The sequence below is a fragment of the Protopterus annectens genome, chromosome 2.part0 (assembly GCF_019279795.1).
Source record: "Protopterus annectens isolate FY-2018-M chromosome 2.part0, PAN1.0, whole genome shotgun sequence".
In the NCBI taxonomy this organism is placed as follows: domain Eukaryota; kingdom Metazoa; phylum Chordata; order Ceratodontiformes; family Protopteridae; genus Protopterus; species Protopterus annectens.
The window spans coordinates 1,721,783,044-1,721,805,646 of NC_056728.1; the positions used below are offsets into that span (position 1 = coordinate 1,721,783,044).

Consider the following 22,603-nt stretch of genomic DNA (forward strand, 5'->3'; position numbering starts at 1 on the left):
GAATCTTCAGATCAGGTTTCCATTTCTTCTGATCAGGAATTTTCTATTCCACCCTATGAGTATTCTGATGCTGAAGAATCCATCCCTTCTGCATCTCCTCCTGAGGATTACTGTTTTGGAGAAACTTTGCATACTTTAAGGGAACATTTTCACTGGGAGAGTCAGGACTTCTCTGAATCAAAAAAGAGGCTTAGGGATTTCCTTCTTCTTCCTCAGCATAGGCCTTTGGCAATACCTCCTGTATTAGACATTGTTGATGATGTGTTTTCGGAATCTAGCATGGCTCCTGATTCCCTATCTCCGGCTCCTAGTAAGCCAGACAGATATTACAGGGTTCCTGACTCCCACAAATTTCTATTAAAAAATCCTGCTGCTGATCCTGAGACTATTTCACAGGGTCCCAAGGGTGTAAAGGCCTCTACAGCCAAAAATCTTACCCCCTCTGATAGAGATTCCAGGGCAATGGATAGATGGGGAAAGAAGGTTTATATGTCTGCAACCTTGGCAATTAGGGCCTTAAAATGCCAGTGTCATATGCTTAAATATCAACAGCATGTTATGGGCTTACTGAAACAGAAAATGATGTTGATTTCTGATTGTGTGGAAAATAAAGAATTGCAGGAATTATTGCATTCAGCAGAACAGGTTGGAAAGCATACTTTGCAATGTGGTTTTGATTCCTTGGAGGCCTTTTGCAGGGCCGCAGTTACTGGATCTGTGATTAGAAGGCATGCCTGGCTCAAGGAGCAAAATCTGCCTGATCGTGTTAAAGCTAAATTGTTGGATGCCCCCTTGCAGCATGATACTCTGTTTGGTAATAAGGCAGAAGAGGTTTTAAAGAAAATGGAAGACAAAGCTAAATCTATGCAAACTATAAAAGATTTCTTGCAAGTGCAGCCACCCAGGTTCAGTAGGCAGTGGCCTACTAAAAATTGGTCCTTTCCTGTGTCCAACAGAGCCACTCAAGGCAAATCCAGGCGCTCAAAAGGCTCCAGATACCAATCACAGGGTTCTTACAGGTCAAAGCAATGGGGTGCCTCCACCTCCAAATCTGGAGGAAACAAAGCACAACCCTACAGTTAGCAGTCTCAATGACTTCCCTCTACCTTCACCAAGCACTTATTTTTGGCAAGCCCCCTTGGAGGGGGGAAACTAGCACTTCATGCTCAAAATTGGCAGTTAATTACCCAGGACAAGTGGGTATTAAACATAGTATCCCAGGGGTACAGATTTCATTTCCATACTTTACCAATTCCAAACGGCTGGCCAGGTCTGCCACAAAATCAGTCGGCAGAGGCTCAGAAACAAGTTATGTCCCTCATGGATGTGGGGGCTATTCAACCAGTACCAGAAAAGGAAAAAGGACAAGGTTTTTATTCAAGACTTTTCCTGGTACGCAGAAAATACAATGCCTGGCGTCCAGTACTGGACTTAACGATTTTGAACACATTCCTGGACATTCCAAAATTCAAAATGCTGACTATACAACAGCTACTGCCTATGCTGGGCAGGAACGCTTGGCTAGTGGCTCTAGAATTAAAAGAGGCATACCTGCATATCCCAATAAGGGAATCATGCAGAAGATACCTCCGCTTCAAGGCAGGTTTTCTGCATTACCAATTCTCTGCACTGCCCTTTGGTTTATCTACTGCGCCCAGGGTCTTTACAAAGTGCCTGGCACCAGTAATTGCATTTTGCAGACAAAGAAGCATACAAATTTATCCTTATCTGGATGACTGTCTCATTCAAGCAGAGGACAAGGACATACTTCTTCAACATCTGGCATTTGTAAAAAGGCTTCTAACATGCCTAGGGTACACAATAAACTAAAAGAAATCCCAACTGGTACCCTCTCAAATAATTACATTCCTGGGTGCAAGCTTGAATACAACTGTCCAGATGGCTTACCTTACGCCAGACAAACAAAGGCAACTGACAACATACTTCAAACAAATGGCAACAAAAACCCAGTTATCTGCAAGACAAATTCTGCAGGCTTTGGGGTTCATGGCTTCCTGTATTCTACTAATTCCATATGCGAGACTGCATATGAGGAAACTACCAATGGTACCTAAAAAGTTTATGGAGTCAACATTGTCACAGTCTGGAAACAATGATTCCTCTCATTCCCTGCCTACAACAGGAGTTTCTTTGGTGGGCAGAGGCATGTCACCAAAACAAGGGACTGTCATTCACTCTTCCCCCTGCCACCAAAATCCTAACTACAAACGCATCAGACTATGCTTGGGGGGCCCACCTGGCGGGGAGATGCATTCAGGGCAAATGGAGTCCAAAACAAATGCATCTGCATATCAACCAGAAAGATGCTAGCTGTTCAGAATGCTCTGACAGCCTTCAGGGACTTACTTCATCCAGGACAACTACTGATAAAGATGGACAACACCATGGTTATGTGGTACATAAACAAGCAGGGGGTACACATTCCTACCCCCTTTGCAGACTAGCCATGGCATTGTGGAACACAGCTTTGACTTACCAAATACATCTTCAAGCTCAACTCCTGCCAGGAAAACAAAATACTCTGGCAGATGACCTAAGCAGAAATCTTATTGACCCGCACGAATGGAAACTGGATCCACAAATCTTCAGCATGTTAACACAGAAATGGGAGAGCCCAGACATAGATCTGTTTGCCTCCCCCCAAAATTATCAGCTGGACAAATTCTGCACAAGAACTTATCACAGAAAAGCATGGAAAGTGGATGCCCTATACTTCAGCTGGAAAACCTATCAGTCTATGCCTTCCCCCCTCTGCCTCTTCTCTCCAAGGTCTTAATAAAAGTCAGATAGGAAAAACCAAAAATGATCCTAGCTGCTCCGGACTGGCCTCGCCAGCACTCATACCCAATTCTAAGGAATATGTTTCAACTTCCTCCTTGGTACTTGCCTCAAATACCTCATCTACTGTCTCAGCAGAACAATCAAATTCTGCACACTCAGCTTCAAACTCTGAACCTTGCAGCATGGCTGATCATTTAATTATTCAAACAACACCTCTCAGTAAATCTGTGATGGATGTCATTTTGGAAGCCAGAAGGCTTAGTAGTAGAAAATCTTATGCTGATAAATGGAAGAGATTCTGTGCTTGGAACCAAGCACAAGGAACGGACACAGCAAAGCCCAATATTCCTCAGATTTTACAATATTTGACTGAGATGCTTGACAAGGGCCTATCTTTTTCTTCAATAAAAATACATGCCTCTCCCATCTCGGCTCACTACAACACAGAGCCTCCCCTCTTTTCTCATCCTCTGCTTAAACAGTATCTTAGAGGGGCCAGAAATTTAAAGCCTCCCAGAAGATCACCAACTCCTGCATGGGACCTCAACTTTGTGCTGGAAAAACTCACCCTGCCTCCTTTTGAACCAGCAGCTACTGCGGATATAAAGTTTATATCTTGGAAAACAGCTTTCCTCTTGGCAGTCACTTCAGCAAGAAGGGTTTCAGAACTACAGGCTGTCATGGCTGTGGAGCCTTTTATTACATTTTACCCGGACAGGGTGTCCCTCAGGACCAATCCTTCTTTTATGCCTAAGGTGGTATCCAGTGTGGCTCTTAACCAGACAATTCACGTGCCAACATTTTACCCAAATCTGCAGAACAAGGAGGAGCAGATTCTGCATTCATTGGATGTACACAGACAACTAAGATTCTACTTAAACAGGACCAAATCTCTAAGGAAGTCTGAGCAACTACTGGTAGCATTTGCTGCAGGGTCAGAGGGGAAGGCTATATCAAAGCAGATTATTTCTAAGTGGATAAGCCACTGCATTCGTTTCTGCTACTTGCACCATGGTAAACCTGTGTCCAAGGGGATTAGGTCACATTCCACCAGGGCTGCCTCTACCTCAGCAGCTTTTCTCAGAGGGTTTCCAACCAAAGACATTCTAGAGACTGCTACTTGGAGCTCTGTTCATACCTTCACAAAGCATTATCATTTGCCTCTCTTCTCCAAATCCTTGGCAGGCTTTGTTACTGCAGATGTTCTTCGTGTTTCACTGTTGCAGTCATTACATTTGGGTAATCCTGCTGGCAGGTTGCCCTCAGTTGGCCTGAATTCCAAAGTCTTGGGTCCTGTGTCGGCTGCTGTTGCCCCTTCCCTGACGTCAGGTCATCAAGGGTATAAAAGAAGCAGTCAATGCCATTTTCTTCAGTCTTTCTTGCCACGCGGTGCCCGAAGCAGAAGCAGTTTGCAAGTGCCGGTCGGCTGACTCCTGAGATTTTCGTGTTCGAGTTTCAGATCCGAAGTCTTCAATAAAGCTAAGTACCCCATTGGGGAAACTTTTTTCTTGCTCCAGACCGATGTCAGAAAAAGTTAATAATTGTATTTCTTGTGGAAAGCAAATACCTCATAAGGACTTTCATTCTTACTGTATTCCTTGCCTAGGCCCTGATCACAACATTTCTGGTTGTCGGTTTTGTGCTAGATTTAACCAACGCACTATTTAGCGTTGGTATGATTTTGCTTTAAACTATTTTGGACGCCGGTTTAATTATCCAGAAATGTCGTCGGATAGCCATCCGACTACCGGAGTTATCAAAAACCGCAAAGAAAGGGAGAGAGAGAAACAACAGAGGCCCAAAGCCGACGACGAAGCTTCTCCTAAGCCAGTCGCCGGTTCTCAGTGAGGCGCTTTCGCAGCCCCTGAAGCCCGCTACTTTAGAGTCGCAGACCGCTACCGGCTCCCACATGGAGTCGGCTATGCCACTAGAAACTCAGGGTATTGGAGCCTCGGACACTATTCCCTCAGATGGGTCTGGAGCCGCTGAGCAGGCACTGGCTTCTGAGGGTGTATTCAGACCTAAACATCTTTACATTAAACCGACTTCAGCTTCAAAGGCAAAGACTAAAGCACCTTCTAAAGCAAAGAAACAAACTCAAGAGCCACGTAGTCATGCCTCTATGCCCAAAAAACAGATGCTCAAAATGGCCGAAGACTTGATTACCTTGATCAGGGGTTCCCATCCCCCTCCTGATAAGAGGCCTAGGCAAGAGACAGACTATGAATCTTCAGATCAGGTTTCTATTTCTTCTGACTCCTCTTCTGATCAGGAATATTCTCTTCCCCCGTATGAGGATTCTGATGCTGAAGAATCTATACCTTCAGCTTCTCTTTCAGAGGACTATTCTTTTGGGGAAACCTTGCATACCATGAGGGAGCATTTCCACTGGGAGAGCCAAGATTTTTCAGAATCTAAAAAGAGGCTCAGGGATTTCCTTTTACGACCTCAACACAGGCCTCTAGCCATTCCACCTGTGTTAGACATTGTAGAAGATGTGTTTTCGGAGTCTAGTCTTACCCCTGACCCCTTACCTCCAGCTCCTGTTAAGCCTGACAAATATTACAGGGTTCCTGACTCTCATAAATTCCTTTTTAAAAACCCTGCTGCAGACCCAGAAACTATTTCACAGGGTCCCAAAGGAGTTAAGGCTTCTGCTGCAAAAAACCCTACCCCCCCCCTCTGACAGGGATTATAGGGCACTGGATAGATGGGGAAAAAAGGTTTACACATCTGCTACCTTGGCTATAAGGGCCTTAAACTGTCAATTTCATATGCTCAAATATCAGCAACATGTCATGGCATTACTTAAACAGAAAATGTTGTTAAACTCTGAATGTGCAGAAAACAAGGAAATGCAGGATTTATTGCATGCAGCTGAACAAGTTGGAAAGCATACTTTGCAATGTGGTTTTGATTCTTTGGAGGCCTCCTGCAGGGCTGCAGTTACAGGTTCTGTAATTAGGAGGCATGCTTGGTTAAAGGAACAAAATCTGCCTGATCATGTCAAAGTTAAATTATTAGATGCACCTTTACAGCATGATACTTTGGTGTTAAGGCAGAAGAGGTGTTAAAGAAAATGGAGGACAAAGCTAAATCTATGCAAACTGTCAAAGATTTTTTACAGGTACAGCCACCTAGGTTTAGTAGACACTGGCCTACAAAGAATTGGTCCTTTCCTGTGTCAGACAGACCTCAAAGGGGCAGATTCAGATGCCCTAGAGGCAGATCCCAGGCGCAAGGTTCATACAGGTCAAAGTAATGGGGTGCTTCTACCTCCAAAGTTGGAGAAGACAAATCACAACCATACAGGAAACAGTCTCAATGACTTCCCCCTGCCTGCACCAAGCACTTACCTCCTGGCAGCACCCTTAGGGGGAAAATTAGCACTTTTTTCTCAAAATTGGCACATTAGAACCCTGAACAAGTGGGTTCTAAATATAGTTTCAAAAGGCTACAAGTTCCATTTCCATACCCTGCCAAAGGCAAACGGCTGGCCAGATCAGCCAAAAAATCAATGGGCAGAGGCGCAAAAGCAAGTCTCATCCCTCATGGACATGGGGGCCATTCAACAAGTACCAGAGCAAGAGCAGGGACAAGGATTTTACTCAAGACTGTTCTTGGTACCCAGAAAGGACAAGACCTGGAGACCAGTACTGGACCTATCTATTCTGAACACATTCCTGGATATACCAAAATTCAAAATGTTGACTTTGCAGCAGCTTCTGCCCATGCTGCCAAGTGGCTTGTGACTTTAGACCTAAAAGAGGCATACCTGCATGTCCTAATCAGGCAATCATGCAGAAGATACCTCAGATTCAAGGCTGGCTCAATGCATAACCAATTATCTGCACTGCCTTTTGGCTTATCTACTGCGCCCAGGGTCTTTACAAAGTGCCTGGCACCAGTAATTGCATTCTGCAGACAACGAGGAATACAAATGTATCTTTACTTGGACGACTGTCTAATTCAAGCAGAGAGCAAGAACATTCTTCTACAGCATCTGGCATTTGTGCAAAGACTCCTAACATGCCTAGGGTACACAATCAACAAAAAGAAATCAAAACTAGTACCCTCTCAAGAGATAATATTCCTGGGTGCAAGCTTAAATACAACTGCCCAGATGGCTTATCTCACACCAGACAAAGGCAACTGACTACCTATTTCAAAATGCTGGCAACAAAGGCCCAGTTATCTGCAAGAAAAATTCTGCAGGCTTTGGGCTTCATGGCATCCTGCATCCTACTAATTCCATATGCAAGACTGCATATGAGGAAACTTCAATGGTACCTAAAAAGTGTTTGGGCTCAACATTGCCACAGCCTGGAAACAATGATTACTCTCATTCCCTGCCTGCAACAGGAGTTTCGATGGTGGGCGAAGGCTTGTCACCAGAACAAGGGACAGCCATCCACATTACCCACAGCCAGGCAGACACTAACAACGGATGCATCAGATTATGCCTTGGGGGTCCACATGGCAGGAAGATGCATTCAGGGCACATGGTCCTCAAACCAAATGCATCTGCATATCAATCAAAAAGAGATGCTAGCTGTTCTAAATGCCCTCACAGCCTTCAAGGACCTACTTCATCCGGGACAACTACTGATAAAGACAGACAACACCACGGTCATGTGATATTTAAACAAGCAGGGGGGCACACATTCGTACCCCCTTTGCAGACTAACCATGACTTTGTGGGACACAGCATTGACTTACCAAGTACATCTGCAGGCACAATTCCTGCCAGGAAAGGAAAACACTCTGGCAGACGAACTAAGCAGAAACCTCATGGATCCCCACGAGTGGCAGCTGGATCCACAAGTCTTCAGCATGATAACGAGGAATTGGGGATGCCCGGACATAGATCTATTTGCCTCCCCTCACAACTACCAACTAGAAAGATTCTGCACAAGGACTTATCACAGACAAGCATTGAAAGTGCACGCCCTGTCTTTCAGCTGGAAAAACCTATTAGTATATGCCTTTCCTCCACTGCCTCTCCTCCCCAAGGTACTCCTAAAGGTCAGACAGGAGAAGCCAAAGATGATACTGATTGGCCCAGACTGGCCCCACCAGTACTGGTATCCAATCCTAAGGAACTTGTCTCAATGCCCAGCTTGGACCTTACCTCAGATACCTCATCTACTGTCCCAGCAAAACAATCAGATCCTGCACAGCCAACTCAGAACTTTAAACTTGGCAGCATGGAGGATAATGTAGTCATACAAAACACACCTCTCAGTAAATCTGTGATGGATGTCATTTTGGAAGCCTGAAGGCCTAGTACTAGACAATTTTATGCTGGGAAATGGAAGAGATTCTGTGCTTGGAACCGGGCATAAGGAACTGATACAGCTGTGCCAAATATTCCTCAGATTTTGCAATACTTAACTGAGATGTTGGACAGAGGCCTATCTTTTTCATCTGTTAAAATTCATGCCTCTGCCATTTCGGCTCATTACAATACAGAGCCACCAATCTTCTCTCATTCTTTATTAAAGCAGTACCTCAGAGGAGCCAAAAATGTAAGGCCTCCAAGGAGATCACCAATACCTGCATGGGACCTCAACTATGTCTTGGAAAAACTCACCTTGCCTCCTTTTGAGCCAGCTGCTACTGCTAATATAAAGTTTTTATCTTGGAAAACAGCTCTGCTCCTAGCAATAACTTCTGCAAGATGAGTTTCAGAGCTACAGGCACTCATGGCTGTGGAACCTTTTATAATTTTTTATCCAGACAGGGTTTCACTGAGGACAAACCCAACATTTATGCCTAAGGTGGTGTCCAGTGTGGCTCTAAACCAAACTATTCATCTGACAACTTTTTATCCAAATCCACAGAACAAGGGGGAGAGAATTCTGCATTCTTTGGACGTACACAGACAGCTTAGATTCTACTTGGACAGAACCAAAGTTTTCAGAAAGACAGAACAATTACTAGTGGCATATGCTGCAGGATCACAAGGAAAGGCTATCTCAAAGCAGACTATTTCAAAGTGGATAGGCCACTGCATTCGTTTCTGCTATTTACACTATGGCAAGCCAGAGCCTAAGGGCATTAGGCCACATTCCACCAGAGCTGCAGCCACTTCAGCAGCCTTTCTCAGGGGAGTACCAACCAAAAACATTTTAGAAGCTGCTACTTGGAGTTCAGTGCACACCTTTACATAGCACTATCATCTGCCACTCTACTCTAAATCCAGGGCAGGCTTTGCCACTGCAGTTCTGAGGGGCCTCATAGCCGCGCCTAATGCTGTTTAGCTCCAGCCTCCCAGCCATAGCTTTGGGACTCTACCCAAATGTAATGACTGCAACAGTGAAACACGAAGAACATAGTACAGTTGTGTACACTTACCATAAATGTAGATGTTCGAGTGTATTCACTGTTGCAGTCCAGGTTACCCACCCGCCATCCCCCTTTTTACTGCTGGAAATTTTCTTTCCTTCTCTGACTTATACAACCTATGTGGTGTATTTGCTTGTAGATGAAGGTAAAATTTATATTGGTGCATGTATTTTTACATGTATAGATATATATATATATATATATATATATATATATATATATATATTGGCTACCCTTTTAGGGGGCACCTGACATCTGGGGCAAGAAAAACTGAAGAAAATGGCATCGGCTGCTTCTTTTATACCCCTGACAACCTGACATCAGGGAAGGGCTGACAGCAGCCGACGCAGGACCCAAAACTTTGGAATTCAGACCGACTGAGGGCAACCTGCCAGCAGGATTACCCAAATATAATGACTGCAACAGTGAATACACTCGAACATCTACATTTATGGTAAGTGTACACAGCTGTACTTTCTGCAGGGCCTTATAGCCACTCCTAATGCTATTTAGTTCCATCCTCCCATCCATAGCTTTGGGATTCTACCTAAATGTAATGACTGCAACAGTGAAACACAAAGAACATAGTGCAGTTGTGTACACTTACCATAAATGTAGATGTTCAAGTGTATTCACTGTTGTAGTCCGGGTTACCCACCCACCATCCCCCTTTTCTATAACTTTTCTTTCCTTCACTATATACAAAAGCCTTTGTGGTGTATTTGCTTTTAGATGAAGGTAAAGTTTATGTTGCTAAAAGTGCATTTACATATATTTCTATTTATATATATATATATATATATATATATATATATATATATACATATATATATATTTTTTTTTTTTTTTTTCCCATTTGGGGGGCACCTGACATCTGGGGCAAGAAAAACTGAATAATGGCGTCGGCTGCATGTTTTATACCCCTGACGACCTGACGTCATGGAAGAGGAGACAGCAACTGATGCAGGACCCAAGACTTTGTTATTCAGGCCGACTGAGTGTAACCTCCCAGCAGATTACCCAAATGTAATGACTGCAACAGTGAATACACTTGAACATCTACATTTATGGTAAGTGTACACAACTGTACTTTCTAGCTACTCTGCCATCAAAGTACACCTAACTGCCTTCTCTGTGTATCACTTTTGATACCAAAATAACACCTTGGCCTCTCACAAGCTGTACAGATCCTTCCTTAAAGGAATATTCTTCTTCCACCTTCCAGTTACAGACCGCAGTCCACCATGGTATTTGCATTTAGTTCTGGAAACTGTAACAAAGCCTACATTTGAGCCAGCTTCCATCTGCTGACATGAAGTACGTGTCTTGGAAAACAACTTTTCTTGTGGCTATTACATCAGCTAGAAGAATTTCTGAACTGTGTGACTTGTCTGCTTTTGCTCTATGTTTGATTTGTTTTACAAGGATAGAGTCACTTTGAAAACTAACCTGTCCTTTATTCTTAAGGTAGCGTCCCAAAGTAATATTAACTTGTCTATTAATCTTCCCATGTTATTTCCTAATTATTCAAATAAGGGAGAGTATTTATTGCATCCACTGGTAACTTTGATTCTACTTAGATGTCACCATAATTTTCAAACAATAAGTTGTTTATCTCCTTTGCTCCTAAGAGATTGGGTTGTAGAATGTCTAAACAGATGCTGTCCATTTGTGTATCAGATTGTAGCCGTACCTCTCACCCTGGAAACATCAAAAATCTGGACAAAGGCCCATGATAAGTAGATACAACTGGCCAAAAATCAGAGCACTGATTAACATAAAATTTCCATACATAATCATGTCACCCCGCATTTTCAGTGGAATTGTGGGATACCTACATGAAGACTGAAGTCACTAAATAGTAATAAATAATGGCAGATATTTGAATTTCAGACTTCATATCCCTCAGAAAATACATAATAATGCAAAACTTGTTATTCTAGCAACTATCTGAGTTTATAGTAGCAGTATTTAAAATATGTCCCTATTTTTGGGCCATTGTCCCACCATTATTTTTGGCTTTGCCCAGATTTCTTGCTCTGAGAAATTGAGAGGTATGGACTCACTAGTACTCCGCTACCCGAGCTTATTAATCATTTGCTTATTATATCCGAGAGGTAGCTAGTTATTTATGACTTCAAATTTCAGCACTTCACATTTCTAGCCAGAAATTCACTTATCACTTTTTTACATGAAAGTAGACTTAAACCTCTCTTGCCATGTTAAAGTTAAGTAGGAGTGAAGGCTGGGGAAAGTCTATTCCTGCATCCAATGAATGTTGTTTAAAGTTCCCTAGATGGAAGGGAAGAAAGAGGGAGAAATAAAGCATGCATTTTTGCAAACAACGATACTGAGGTAATCTGAGAGCCAGAGCTTCATTTCGGGGTAATTGTTGTCTGTCCATTTGCTAACACCACATAATTACAAGTACATTACAAGGGCATATACTTTGAAAAGAACAACTCGTTGCCTTTACTTGTTCAACCCCATGGCCACACCAGTGTGTTTGCATTGCCAAGCAGGTAATAGCTTCATTTTAAATTTGACAAATAACTTCCTATTGGAATGTGACAATGAATGCAGAGCATAGTGCAGCAATAGTAACTCTCCATACTGCTTGCTACTCGCTTTACTCAGCCAGCGCAGCATGTAAAATCATCATAAAATCCTGAAACATAAAAGTGGAGGAAGCACACTACATAAGATACAACAATCCACCCTAACCATATCAGTATACTGATAACTTCAGATGTATGCTACTTGCTTCTTAAATCTAGTAATGCCTCTATGGCTGCCTGCTTTAGATGCAACAGTAAAATGCTCTTAGCTGTTTGTTACAGCTTTCTGTGCAATTGGGAGTAGCCCACAAATAAGGACATTAGTTATATAGACAGAAACCTCTCTAAGATTCGCATTACTGTAAAATTTTAATACTGCTCTGACACACTGACACTATGTTGTAGAAACATGGCCCATACAATAAGCAAAATCCTTCACAAAAAGACACAAATCAATAGCTGACCTGTAGATGTATGATAGTATTAGTCCTCCTTAGCTCTAAATTTATGATGTATCCACAGATCAGAAAAAGTGAAAACTAATCCGAATGTAAGATTCGGAATCTGAACCAAAGCTTGGTGACAAAACGGCAAAGACATAAGTACATCTAATGTCATACCAATAAATGGCATTTTCCAGGATATTGGAATGGAAATGGAATTACTAGGATGTAGTGGGCTGTGGTATAGATTATACATTAATATTTAAGAACGGGCTGAATTATGGGGTTTGTTCGTTCTTCCCGCAAAGACCGTTGTTCACATATAGCGGTATGCAAATGGAAATGAGACATCAATCGCATCCCATCTGAACTCAAGAAATAATGCCTTTACAGGCAGTCAGGGGTCAGGCACGGTCTCACGATGCTGACATCACGCACGCCCCTACACATTGATGACATTGCAGGATACCCTGGAGATGTGCAATGACATCAGCTTCATCGAAAAAATCTAAATAAAGAAAAAAAAAATTGTGATTTTTAGGGGCCACTCGGGAATTCGTGGCACCCCATTGTTTTAGCTTCAAAACCGGGGAATTCAGAGGAAATCGCAATGGTTGAGAGGTATGATTGTATTTCATTTGTGTACTCAACCAGCAACATGTCCCTAGATTCTAAACCCAAGACCCATGCCATGAGATCAGTGGCAGCTTCTACAGCCTTTATTAAGAATTCTTCTGTTGATGACATTTCTGCAGCAACTACTTGGTCTACCCTACACACCTTTTCAAAACTTAAGGTAGACATCCCTTCCAAAACCAGAACTGTGTTTAGAGCTCTTCAGTTCTCAGGAGTATCCTGTAATGATTCCATCCATGTTCTCATGTAGCTTGGGATTCTATCCAAAGTGTCATATCAGATGGACTGATGAAAGAGGATAGAAGTTATGTACTTACAGTAACACTGAATCCTTTTCATCCATGTCTGTCCAGTATGACATCACTCCTTCCATCCCCCATCCAAATTGTCATATGTCTGTTGTTTCTCAAAATATTATAGCTGTTATCCTGGTACAAGTAATGTGTAGGCAGCAAACTCGGTCTGAAGGGGAAGGTTCACATGGGATTATGGGAATGCTTGCGGAGCTTGAGGCAGTAGAGCACTAGCTAATGGCCAGATCAGATCCAAGGAGTGGTTCTAGACTTAATTGTCATATCAGACGGACTTGGATGAACATTTATGTCTAATGCCTTATTGTTCCTCAAGAAGGACTGAAATCTGTATATTGAAAGTGGTAACTGTAAAGCCCCATGTGCATCCATCGTGGTCATGGTTCATGGAAGAAATATATGAGTTTATGAATTTCCACTGAGCTGGTATCCTGTACCACAGTGGGCCAACAATGCACTTATGCAACTGCAGTAGTCCCACCTCCCCACTGTGATTCTTTCCCTCTGTCTGTATTTTTAAGAAGTCACACATATTAGTTCTTTGAGGAATGTATAGATTAACTGTGATCCCCCTCTTCTATTTCCCTTTATATATGACTAGTTTCCTTCCTTTTGCTCATTGCTGTTCTAAAACAAAGGGAAACCCCTGTCTTAATCAAGGTTATAAGCCCCCCTGCTCTTGCCTGTGCAGCAGTATGTGAAAAGCTGAGTTTTCTGTAAACAGAAAGAGAGAAAACAGAACAGCAAGGCTTACTTGTGGAACTTACTGCATTTTCATGTCTGAAACGATCTGAGTCCACTTTCATCACCATCCTTACTTCCCGAGACAATGTACATCTTGTGTATATAACCTTTTGCAGAGACTCTATTTATTCAGTGCAGCCTGTGGCACAATTATAGGAACAAAAACTAATTTCATGATGTTTGGATTAGTGAGAAGGAAATGACTACATGTTAGTATGTTGGCCTGTTGTTGTATTGAAAGAGCAGTATTATCAAAATATTTTCAGTTCATTATCATGGCATGCACATTTACCAAAAATATTGAACTTGCCTGGTTGGAGATGGTTTTTACAATTAAAAACTTTACAGCAAAAAAATGTGAATATTGGGTACATTTTGTAATTTTTAGTTTGATCCATGTTCAGAATACTTAGCAGTAGGGGTAGAGTTAACATTCTAATTCACAAATCTGTCAACTATTTCTAATGATATTACGGTCACAGTTACAGTACATTTTCTGCAGCCCATCTGCGTTGCTAGATGGACTGTTCCTTAAAAAACTGCCAAAAAATAAATAAATAGCAGCCCTAAGTGACATGTGAAGTTCCCCACCCCTTCTATCACTGTATGAAGTACATACCCATCAATTACTGGTTACTGACAAGCAACCAGCAGAGCTACAGTACTGTTGCTTTATACAGTAAATCCATTACATTCCAAGAATATTTCTTTTAAGAGGCTCAGTTAGTCCAGTTTCCTTGCATGGCATGTACCTTTTGCAGGCATGCCTGTTAAGCCAAACAGTGAACACAGCGCATCTGTATATAAATATCTTGCATTATAATCTAATCCATTGGTGTTTAATGCACTTAGTGCCAGAGTCGTTTACTTATCAAGACTCTTGCCTTTCAACTCTTGCTCACTGCACATGCTTCTTGGTGTTGCATTAGAGTCAGAGTTTTGCTGAAAAAAAGTATAAACGTTGGCATGAACCTGTACCTTTTCAGCTGCTTTTGATTGGTAGTTTGTCACAGATTTTCTGACTAGCTGGAAGAGAGCAAGGTTAACTACTAGTCAGTAGATGATTAGGGAATGGGTGCATTATGAAGAAGTCAGGCTGTGGTGTCAGTTGATATCATGGATGAGGAGAAAGAGAAGCTAGTGCCATCAGTAGTTGTGAGCTAACAAACAAGCAAGCAAGTAAAGAAATGAAAAAACAGATTTAATTTGTTTTGTACATGCTTTGGGGGACTTATTTATGAGAGAAATGTGCATTTTACTACAATATAACCTGAACAGGATGATTATAATAATGTAAAGGAAAATAATAAGAGTAATATTCATGGTGAAGACAAGCAGCAGTCAAGCTAAGTACAGGGTAAAGACAAAATGTTGCTAGTGATCGTGAAATGTTTTTGTTCTGCCAGAAAAGATGTATATTTTTGTCCCCCATACATTGCTACTTTCGTAACATTTCTGTCTGCAACTTATTATTATCAAGTTATTCACGAAGTGAACTTGTCTTTGATCCTTTTTAGCCACAACTTGGACTACAGAATGTGGAAAATGCAGATATTACAGTAGCATGTCAACCCGCATGATTTTGGAAGGTAGTAGTAAGTCAGAGTTCTTGGAGGAAACCTGCAAAGACATGGAGAAAGTATGCAGACTCATAGCAAAGCAATAACTAGAAATCCAGGATCCTGGAACTGTGTTGCACAGGTCTTAACTGCTATGTCACTGTGCTGTTCATTTAAACTTTGGGCTCATCTTTTTTACTGTATATAGCTGCAAAAACTGCAAGCAGCAGATAAAGCTGCTTTACATACACACTCATTTTTCATCTAAAAGACAAAAAAAAAAAAAAAAAAAACGAGTTTCTGGAATAAGTTGACAAGGACTTCATAAAGGAAGAATAAAAGCATAAAATAGTTGTCTGTGTAAAATATTTTGCGAGTTTGCATTGTTGTAAAAAAGCCACCTGATCCTTACAAAAATGCAAAGAAAGACAGGACCCAGCCAACACCCCCACTGTAGTACACTGATGTTTTAACTTTCTGTGTTAGACAGGGTCCGTCCCATTTATCCTAACTGTGAGATGCAAAAAAAAAAAAAGGTGTGTGTGTGTTGCGTAAAATTTTTTGATGGCACATTAGTAAGTTACCTGAAATACTCCTGATGGTTTCTTGCAGAAGATGACTAAAGGCTTGGTGTGCATGCCCTCCTTCCATAGTTTCATAGTTTAGTACTAGGCTATCCGCCCTGGGGCATTTGTAAGCCTAGCCATAGTGATGTGGCTTTTGCCACCCCATGAAATGGTACAAAAATGTACAGAATAAATTTAGAATACTGTGCCTCTGTCTAGTAGTGACACAATGAAGGTTCCCTTATGTAATAGAATTAGTTTACTGTGCCCCTGTCTAGCAGTGACACAGATGTGTGACCCCTGGGGTAAACTTACGATCTCCCATCCACTCATCAAGATTTCTCTTGAAGAGAGTCAGTGAGGAGCTCTGCCTAATACGAACTGGGGTCTTGTTCCAAAGCATGGGAAGCCTCTGGGTTATGAATCTATCCCTCCAGCATGTCCTATTCATACTTGTGCCGAGGTTTAAGTCTTTAGCTCTCGTGGTCCTGATGGATTTGGATTTTTTGAGGTGGAGCATGTCCATCAGATCCTGATTGGACATGGCCTTGTACGTCAGGCAGAGATCACCTCTGAGCAGGCGGTATGCTACTGAATAGAGCTGAAGTTTCTTTAGTCTGGCAGAATAAGACATATGTTGGAGACCCTTGATCCTCTTGGTGAGGTACTTTTGTGGTCTCTCCAGCTGTTGCAAATGCCGGGTGAGGTACATACCAAACGGGGCATTGTACTCAATCATGGGTCTGATGAGGGAGGAGTATAGGGGTACAATGACATCCTTGGATCTGGATGTGAATCCCTTCATGATGAGGTGTGCAAGGTAGAATGTTTTTCTAACCACTTTGGCAACGTGGGTGTCAAATGAGAGGTCGCTGTCGACTTGGGTCCCTAGGTCTCTGATTACTTTTTCCATACTCAGTGGGTTGCTGTCTATGTGATAATTTGTGGGTACTTTGTTTTTCCCAAAGGGATGACTATACATTTTTTGGCATTTAGTTTAAGGCCGTGACTCCAGCACCAGTTGTCCATTTCTGTGAGGCCTTTTTGTAGGATGTATGTGTCCGCTGGTGTATCGACTATGACGCCTAGTTTGCAGTCATCTGCGAACTTTGTCAGCCACAACCCTCCCATGTTTGCTTTAACATCTGAGAAATAAATGCAGAACAAGAGGGGTCCCAGGACAGATCCCTGTGGGACACCACTTGTGACTGGCTTTGAGTCTGACATTGCTCCAGTGATTTTAACTTTATGGGTTCTGTCCTTTAGCCAGTTTGCAACCCATCTAGTGACATAAGGGTTTACGTTTAAGCTGTTGAGCTTATCTATGATGCCTGAGTGGGGTATTGTGTCAAGGCCTTAGCCAAGTCCAGGTAGGCTGTATGGACTGCTTTGCCCTCATCAATGGCTCTAGTGACTGTTTTGAAAAAGTCAACCAGGTTCAAAAGGCAGGATCTGCCCTTTACAAAGCCGAACTGGGTGGGGTCAAGTGTCTGTAGGTCCCCTATGTCTCTGTTTATGAGTTCCATAATGATTCTTTCCATAGCTTTGCAGACCAGGCTGGTTAAGCTTATGGGGCGGTAGTTCCCAGGGTCTGTAGAGGTACCCCCTTTGTGGAGTGGGACCACTGTTGCTGTACGCCAGTGTTCAGGTACATATCCTGTAGTAAGGCTAAGGTTAAATAGCATTTTTATGTGCGGGTTTAGCTCCTCTTGGAGTTCACGTAGCACGCAACCCGGGATACCGTCAGGTCCAATTGATGCTGTGTTTTTAGCTTTGTTTAGGGCGGTTCTCACTTAGACATCTGAGATGACAGGGAGATTACATTCAGCTGGGATAAGTATTTCTTCTTTTGCGGGTGAGGGAGGGGAGAAATTTGCACTGAACCTGTCAGCCAGAATGTTGGCAATATCTGTGGGTTCAGTGTATTTTTTGTTGTTGTGAACTAACTCTGAGCATATCTGAGGGTTTCCGCCCAGGTTTCTAACATAGCTGAAAAAGGCTTTGTGGTTATCTTTAGTGTCCTTAGCGATTTTTCTCTCAAAGTTGGCCTTGGATGTTTTTATGAGAGAACATAGTTTTCTGCTGATGTTGATCAGAGATGTCTTCCCTTTATGGGATTTTGCTCTGACGTGCAGTAGCTTCCTTCTTTTGTTATACAATTTGTTAATGGCTGAGGTCCACCAGACAGGACGCTTGCCTTTGGTGAAGAGGGACTTGGATTTATTTGGGATTGCATGATCCATGCATTCTTGGAGATGTCCATAGAAAGCATTTGTGAAGGATTCGGCATTGTGGGATGTGGTATCCACTGGCTCAGTGGGCTTAAAGGATACCATCTCAGTCTTGAGAAGAGTGAAGTCTGCTTTTGAGAAGTTTTTCACTGTGGTCTTTTGTGCTGGGGTGGAGGTGGGATATGTATATCCAGGGTGATTAGTTTGTGGTCAGATCTCACTAGTGAGGGGTATACCTCCGGTGTGGAGCATTTTGTCCCCATGTTTGTGATGATCAGGTCTAGTATATTATCTCCCCTAGTGGGAGAGGTGACTAGTTGTTCCAGTGCATTTGAATTTATGAATTCCAGGAACCTTTGGGCTAGGGTATTAGGGCTAGAATAATGTACCCAATCTATGTTTGGGTAGTTGAAGTCTCCCAGTATGATGGTATTTTGTGATACATTCATATCCTCCAATGTCTTCAGGAAGGTTGAGTGGGGTTCCTGAGATTGGGAGGGAGGTCTGTAACATGCTACCAGTTGTATAGCAGTTTTGCCTATGGTTAGTTGCACCTGTATGGTCTCTGATGCTTCATGTGTTGCTACTAACCTGGAGATGTGGGTGTCCTTGATGAATATGGACACTCCCCAGAGTACAGTTCCATTGATGTTACATGGCCTGTGGACTTTAAAGTCCTACCTTTTCTGCTAGGTCAACGTTTGCAGGAAGTTTTGTGTAATTTGGAATTGGTATATTCACATTGCCAAAGTGAATGATAGATTAATGCATTTCTGAGGGGTCTTTGCCAACCAGTGTTTAGAACGACAGATGTATAGTATATTCTAGAATAAGAATGATAGAGATATAAAATCTTCATGAGTTTGGAGGTGTTTCATACCGTGCAGCACTATAATAGTAATAGTTTTTGCAGTAAGGCAAACCATGTGTAGAACTGCAGAAGATGGTATGGATAATGAGAAAGGTACCCTTATCCTGAATGCAGTTACATTGATGAAGTGCTTCAGGTCCTCTATATCTTGGTGTATCATTGTCACATTTCTTTTCATGTTTAAACATTTTTTACTCCATGGTGCTATTTACTTGTCATTACTTGTCATTAACAGATTGATATCCACATAATCAAAACCAGTTGCATAACCTTCCAATATCCTGCCAGCCAAATTACATATCCTGTGAATGAGATATTCATGTATGTTATGGCTATTTACATAAGCTTCTTTTGAAAACCTACCATTAGAATACATTTAGCCACAGCTGTACTTTGCAGAAATGGTGTATTTTTCTTTTCTGTATAGTGTACCAAGCCCTTGTATAATGAGAAGAATACAGTGCATTATTATTTTCAACCTATATGATTTTGGGACCTAGGTAAAGGATCAGTTTTATTGCATACATTTAGGAACTTTGCTTGTGTATAGCCTCAGGATTAGCTGTGAAATAAACTGCAGTTATGTAAATGATTAGTGTTTTTGCCAGTACTAGGACTACATTAACAAACTATTTTTGTTTAACAAGTGAGTAGCTTCTCTGCGTACCATACCATCCACAGAAACTTAAGTAATGAATGTATATTGACATTTCTGAAAGTACATATTTCTTTTGTCTTAACAGAATTATTGATTATAATAAAGGAAGAAGTGAAGGAGGAAGAGGAAGAGAATCCAATTGAGAAGGTTCAGACTGTCAGCTGTGAAGATTCTGTAATAGAGATTGATGATGCAGAGACCATTGACTCTGGAAAGGACGATACTGATAACTTTTTAGCTGGTATTGGATTGGAAGAGATGTCATTCTGGGGAAGGAGGAGGAGGAGGTCTTCATATTTTTTTAAACAGAGCTATGACTGCATGTTTTGTTGTAGAAGCTTTGACTTTAAATGTCGGTTGATTGCTCACCTGAGGAAGTGCCGCATTGCTAACCAGAAGCCCATAGTTTGTGAAGAATGTGGAGAGACCAAGCCATCTAAGGCTGAACTAAATAAACACAGGTTTGATGTACATGGCATCACCCCTCCTGTGAAATGTAAAAAGGTAGAGGGAGGTGAGGGGGTGGGTGAAGATGGAATAGAACTAAAGCCTTCCACTGGAAGGAGAGGAAGAAGACCGTCTACAGGCCCCAAAATAAGCTATGTTTGCACTTTCTGTAATAGAACCTTTGATTACAATTGCCGTCTGTTAGCACATTTGAAAAAATGTCGTGTTGCTAACCCAATAACTTTGACATGCAAAGAGTGTGGAGAGATGAGGAATTCTAAAGCTGACATGGAGGCTCATCGTTTTGAGGCACATGGGATACCCCCTGGAACAAAAGATAGTCAAGATGGGAAAACATCCACTGGGAGGAGAGGTAGGCGGCCCTCTTCAGCACCCAAAGAAAGTTATATCTGCAGTTTCTGTAACAAGATTTTTGATTTTAACTGCCGTCTTGTGGTGCACCTAAAGAAGTGCCGCTTTGCAAATAAAAAAACAGTAACATGCGAGGAATGTGGAGAAGTGAAGTCATCTAATTCAGCCCTCAAGAGGCACCGTTTTGATGTACATGGTATCAGACCTTCAAAAAAGTGTAAAAAAGCAAATTCCAGTGAAGATGCAGCTGATACACAAGAAGGAGAAAAGAAAAATAAGTGGAAAAAAAAGAGTGCTTTTTCTTCCTCAGAACAGGTCTACATTTGCAAGTATTGTAACCGAAGCTTTGAATTCAACTGCAGACTGGTAGCACACCAAAAGTTGTGCCGCATTGCTAGACGAAGACTTTGGAAATGTAGGCAGTGTGAAGAGACTATGTCCTCCATGGCTGAACTGTGGAGACACCGTCAAAAGGTGCACAGTATTTACCCTAATAAAAAGTGTAAGAAGAAAAATCGTCCAGTGTCATGTGACATTTGTGGAAAGTGCTACGACCAATCCTCAGGTAAGTTAAATGCATGCATATCAAAATTTTATTGTATGGTCAGTGAAGTCCGTGTGCACGTGTGTGTGTGTGTCTTTTTGCATTCCTAATGTTAGTCTGGTGTACATGCTTACAAAATTTATAATGTGGTCATTTTCATGCCTTGTGCTTTTGTAAGCCTGGGTGTGCATATTTGCACCCATGAATCTGTGCGAATATTGCAAGTAGCAGGTGTAAAATCACACATTTACAGATAAAAAGGGCATTTGCATATTTTGTCATTTGTTGACCGGGTTAGTCCAGCTGAGCCAAGGGCCCATTTTCAGTAGAGACCCGAGGAGAAAAGCTCAAGTAAAAAAAATACAGGACATTAACAAGCATTCATTCAAAGAACAAGAATATTACAAAGTTATATCATACATTCATGGGCAAGAAAAAATAACATTTAAAAGCAAGAAGAATTACATAGTTATATCATTGCACATATTTACAGTAACAGTAGTAGTATGAAAAATTAAATACAGAAATAAAAAGCGGAGTGAAATACAGAATTATGTTTGTGCTAGTAAAAGTATATTTATTACATCAATCAGAGCAAGATTGGTAATAATTGCATGAACAGTGTTGCATTTACAGAGAGTATAAGTCTTGGGAGGCTGATAGATTAAGAGTAATGAGTAGTATAGAGAGGTGGGGGATATTAAGTAGGGTCCTGGCATATGATAATGAGGGTAGAGATGTATGCAGTTACGTAACTGTATAGTCATATTAGTGTATTTATTCATGCTATTCTGAAGAAAGGCCAGATTTGCAAAGGCCAAAACAAAATCTTTCCGCAGCTGTGATTGTTGCTTCAGCATAAACGGTACGCACAAGAAAAGATATACATCATTTACTTGGCCATAGAACTCATCTGTCCTTACATAGCCAGTGGAATATGTATTTCTTTTTAACTTCTTTTGGAGAGAAAAAAACCTCTCTACCCAGAAAGTATGATTTTCTAGTCTCATAACATTTAAGGAGTTAAGGCACTTGTATGTCATTATGCAAACATCCCAACAAGATGCTTAGCATTGATTATTTTGTAGTACTAATAACCCTTTCCCTTAAAGGTAAGTGATATGTTTTATCTAGCTTAACTGCTCATTTAGTTTACAGAATAGTTAGCTAAAGAGATAAACACGTCTAACCACATGACTAAATGCTTAACCACCCTCTCTCTAAGAAGTATTAAATAAGTAAGAGAAGTGTTGACGTTATCAAAATTCATTCTAAATGATTCTTTTGTAAGTTATAGTTCAGTAATTGAATTCTGGGCTAACTTTCCCATAGTAAGAATGAAAAAACAATAACTGTCATCTTAGTTTTCTTAATCTTTATCAGAGGCTTGTCTTTGAAGCTATTTTGTGGAACTGTAAAATGTGAGGGTGTGCCTACCTTTGCCAGGATGTGGTGAAAGAAAAGTAGAAAATTAAGCATCAAGGAATGATGATATAAAACAAGCACCGTATTA

The 22,603-nt window shown here is 41.5% G+C and overlaps 1 protein-coding gene across 1 annotated transcript in view; it reads left to right on the plus strand.

The window, feature by feature from the left end:
- The window catches only part of LOC122792877 (zinc finger and BTB domain-containing protein 40-like), a 1,459,166-nt gene that overhangs the window by 1,141,753 nt on the left and 294,810 nt on the right, over positions 1-22,603 (plus strand). Inside the window, exon 15 of the mRNA XM_044060435.1 lies at positions 19,813-21,111. Coding sequence (XP_043916370.1) covers positions 19,813-21,111 — 1,299 coding nt within the window. The remainder of the gene's footprint in view (positions 1-19,812; positions 21,112-22,603) is intronic.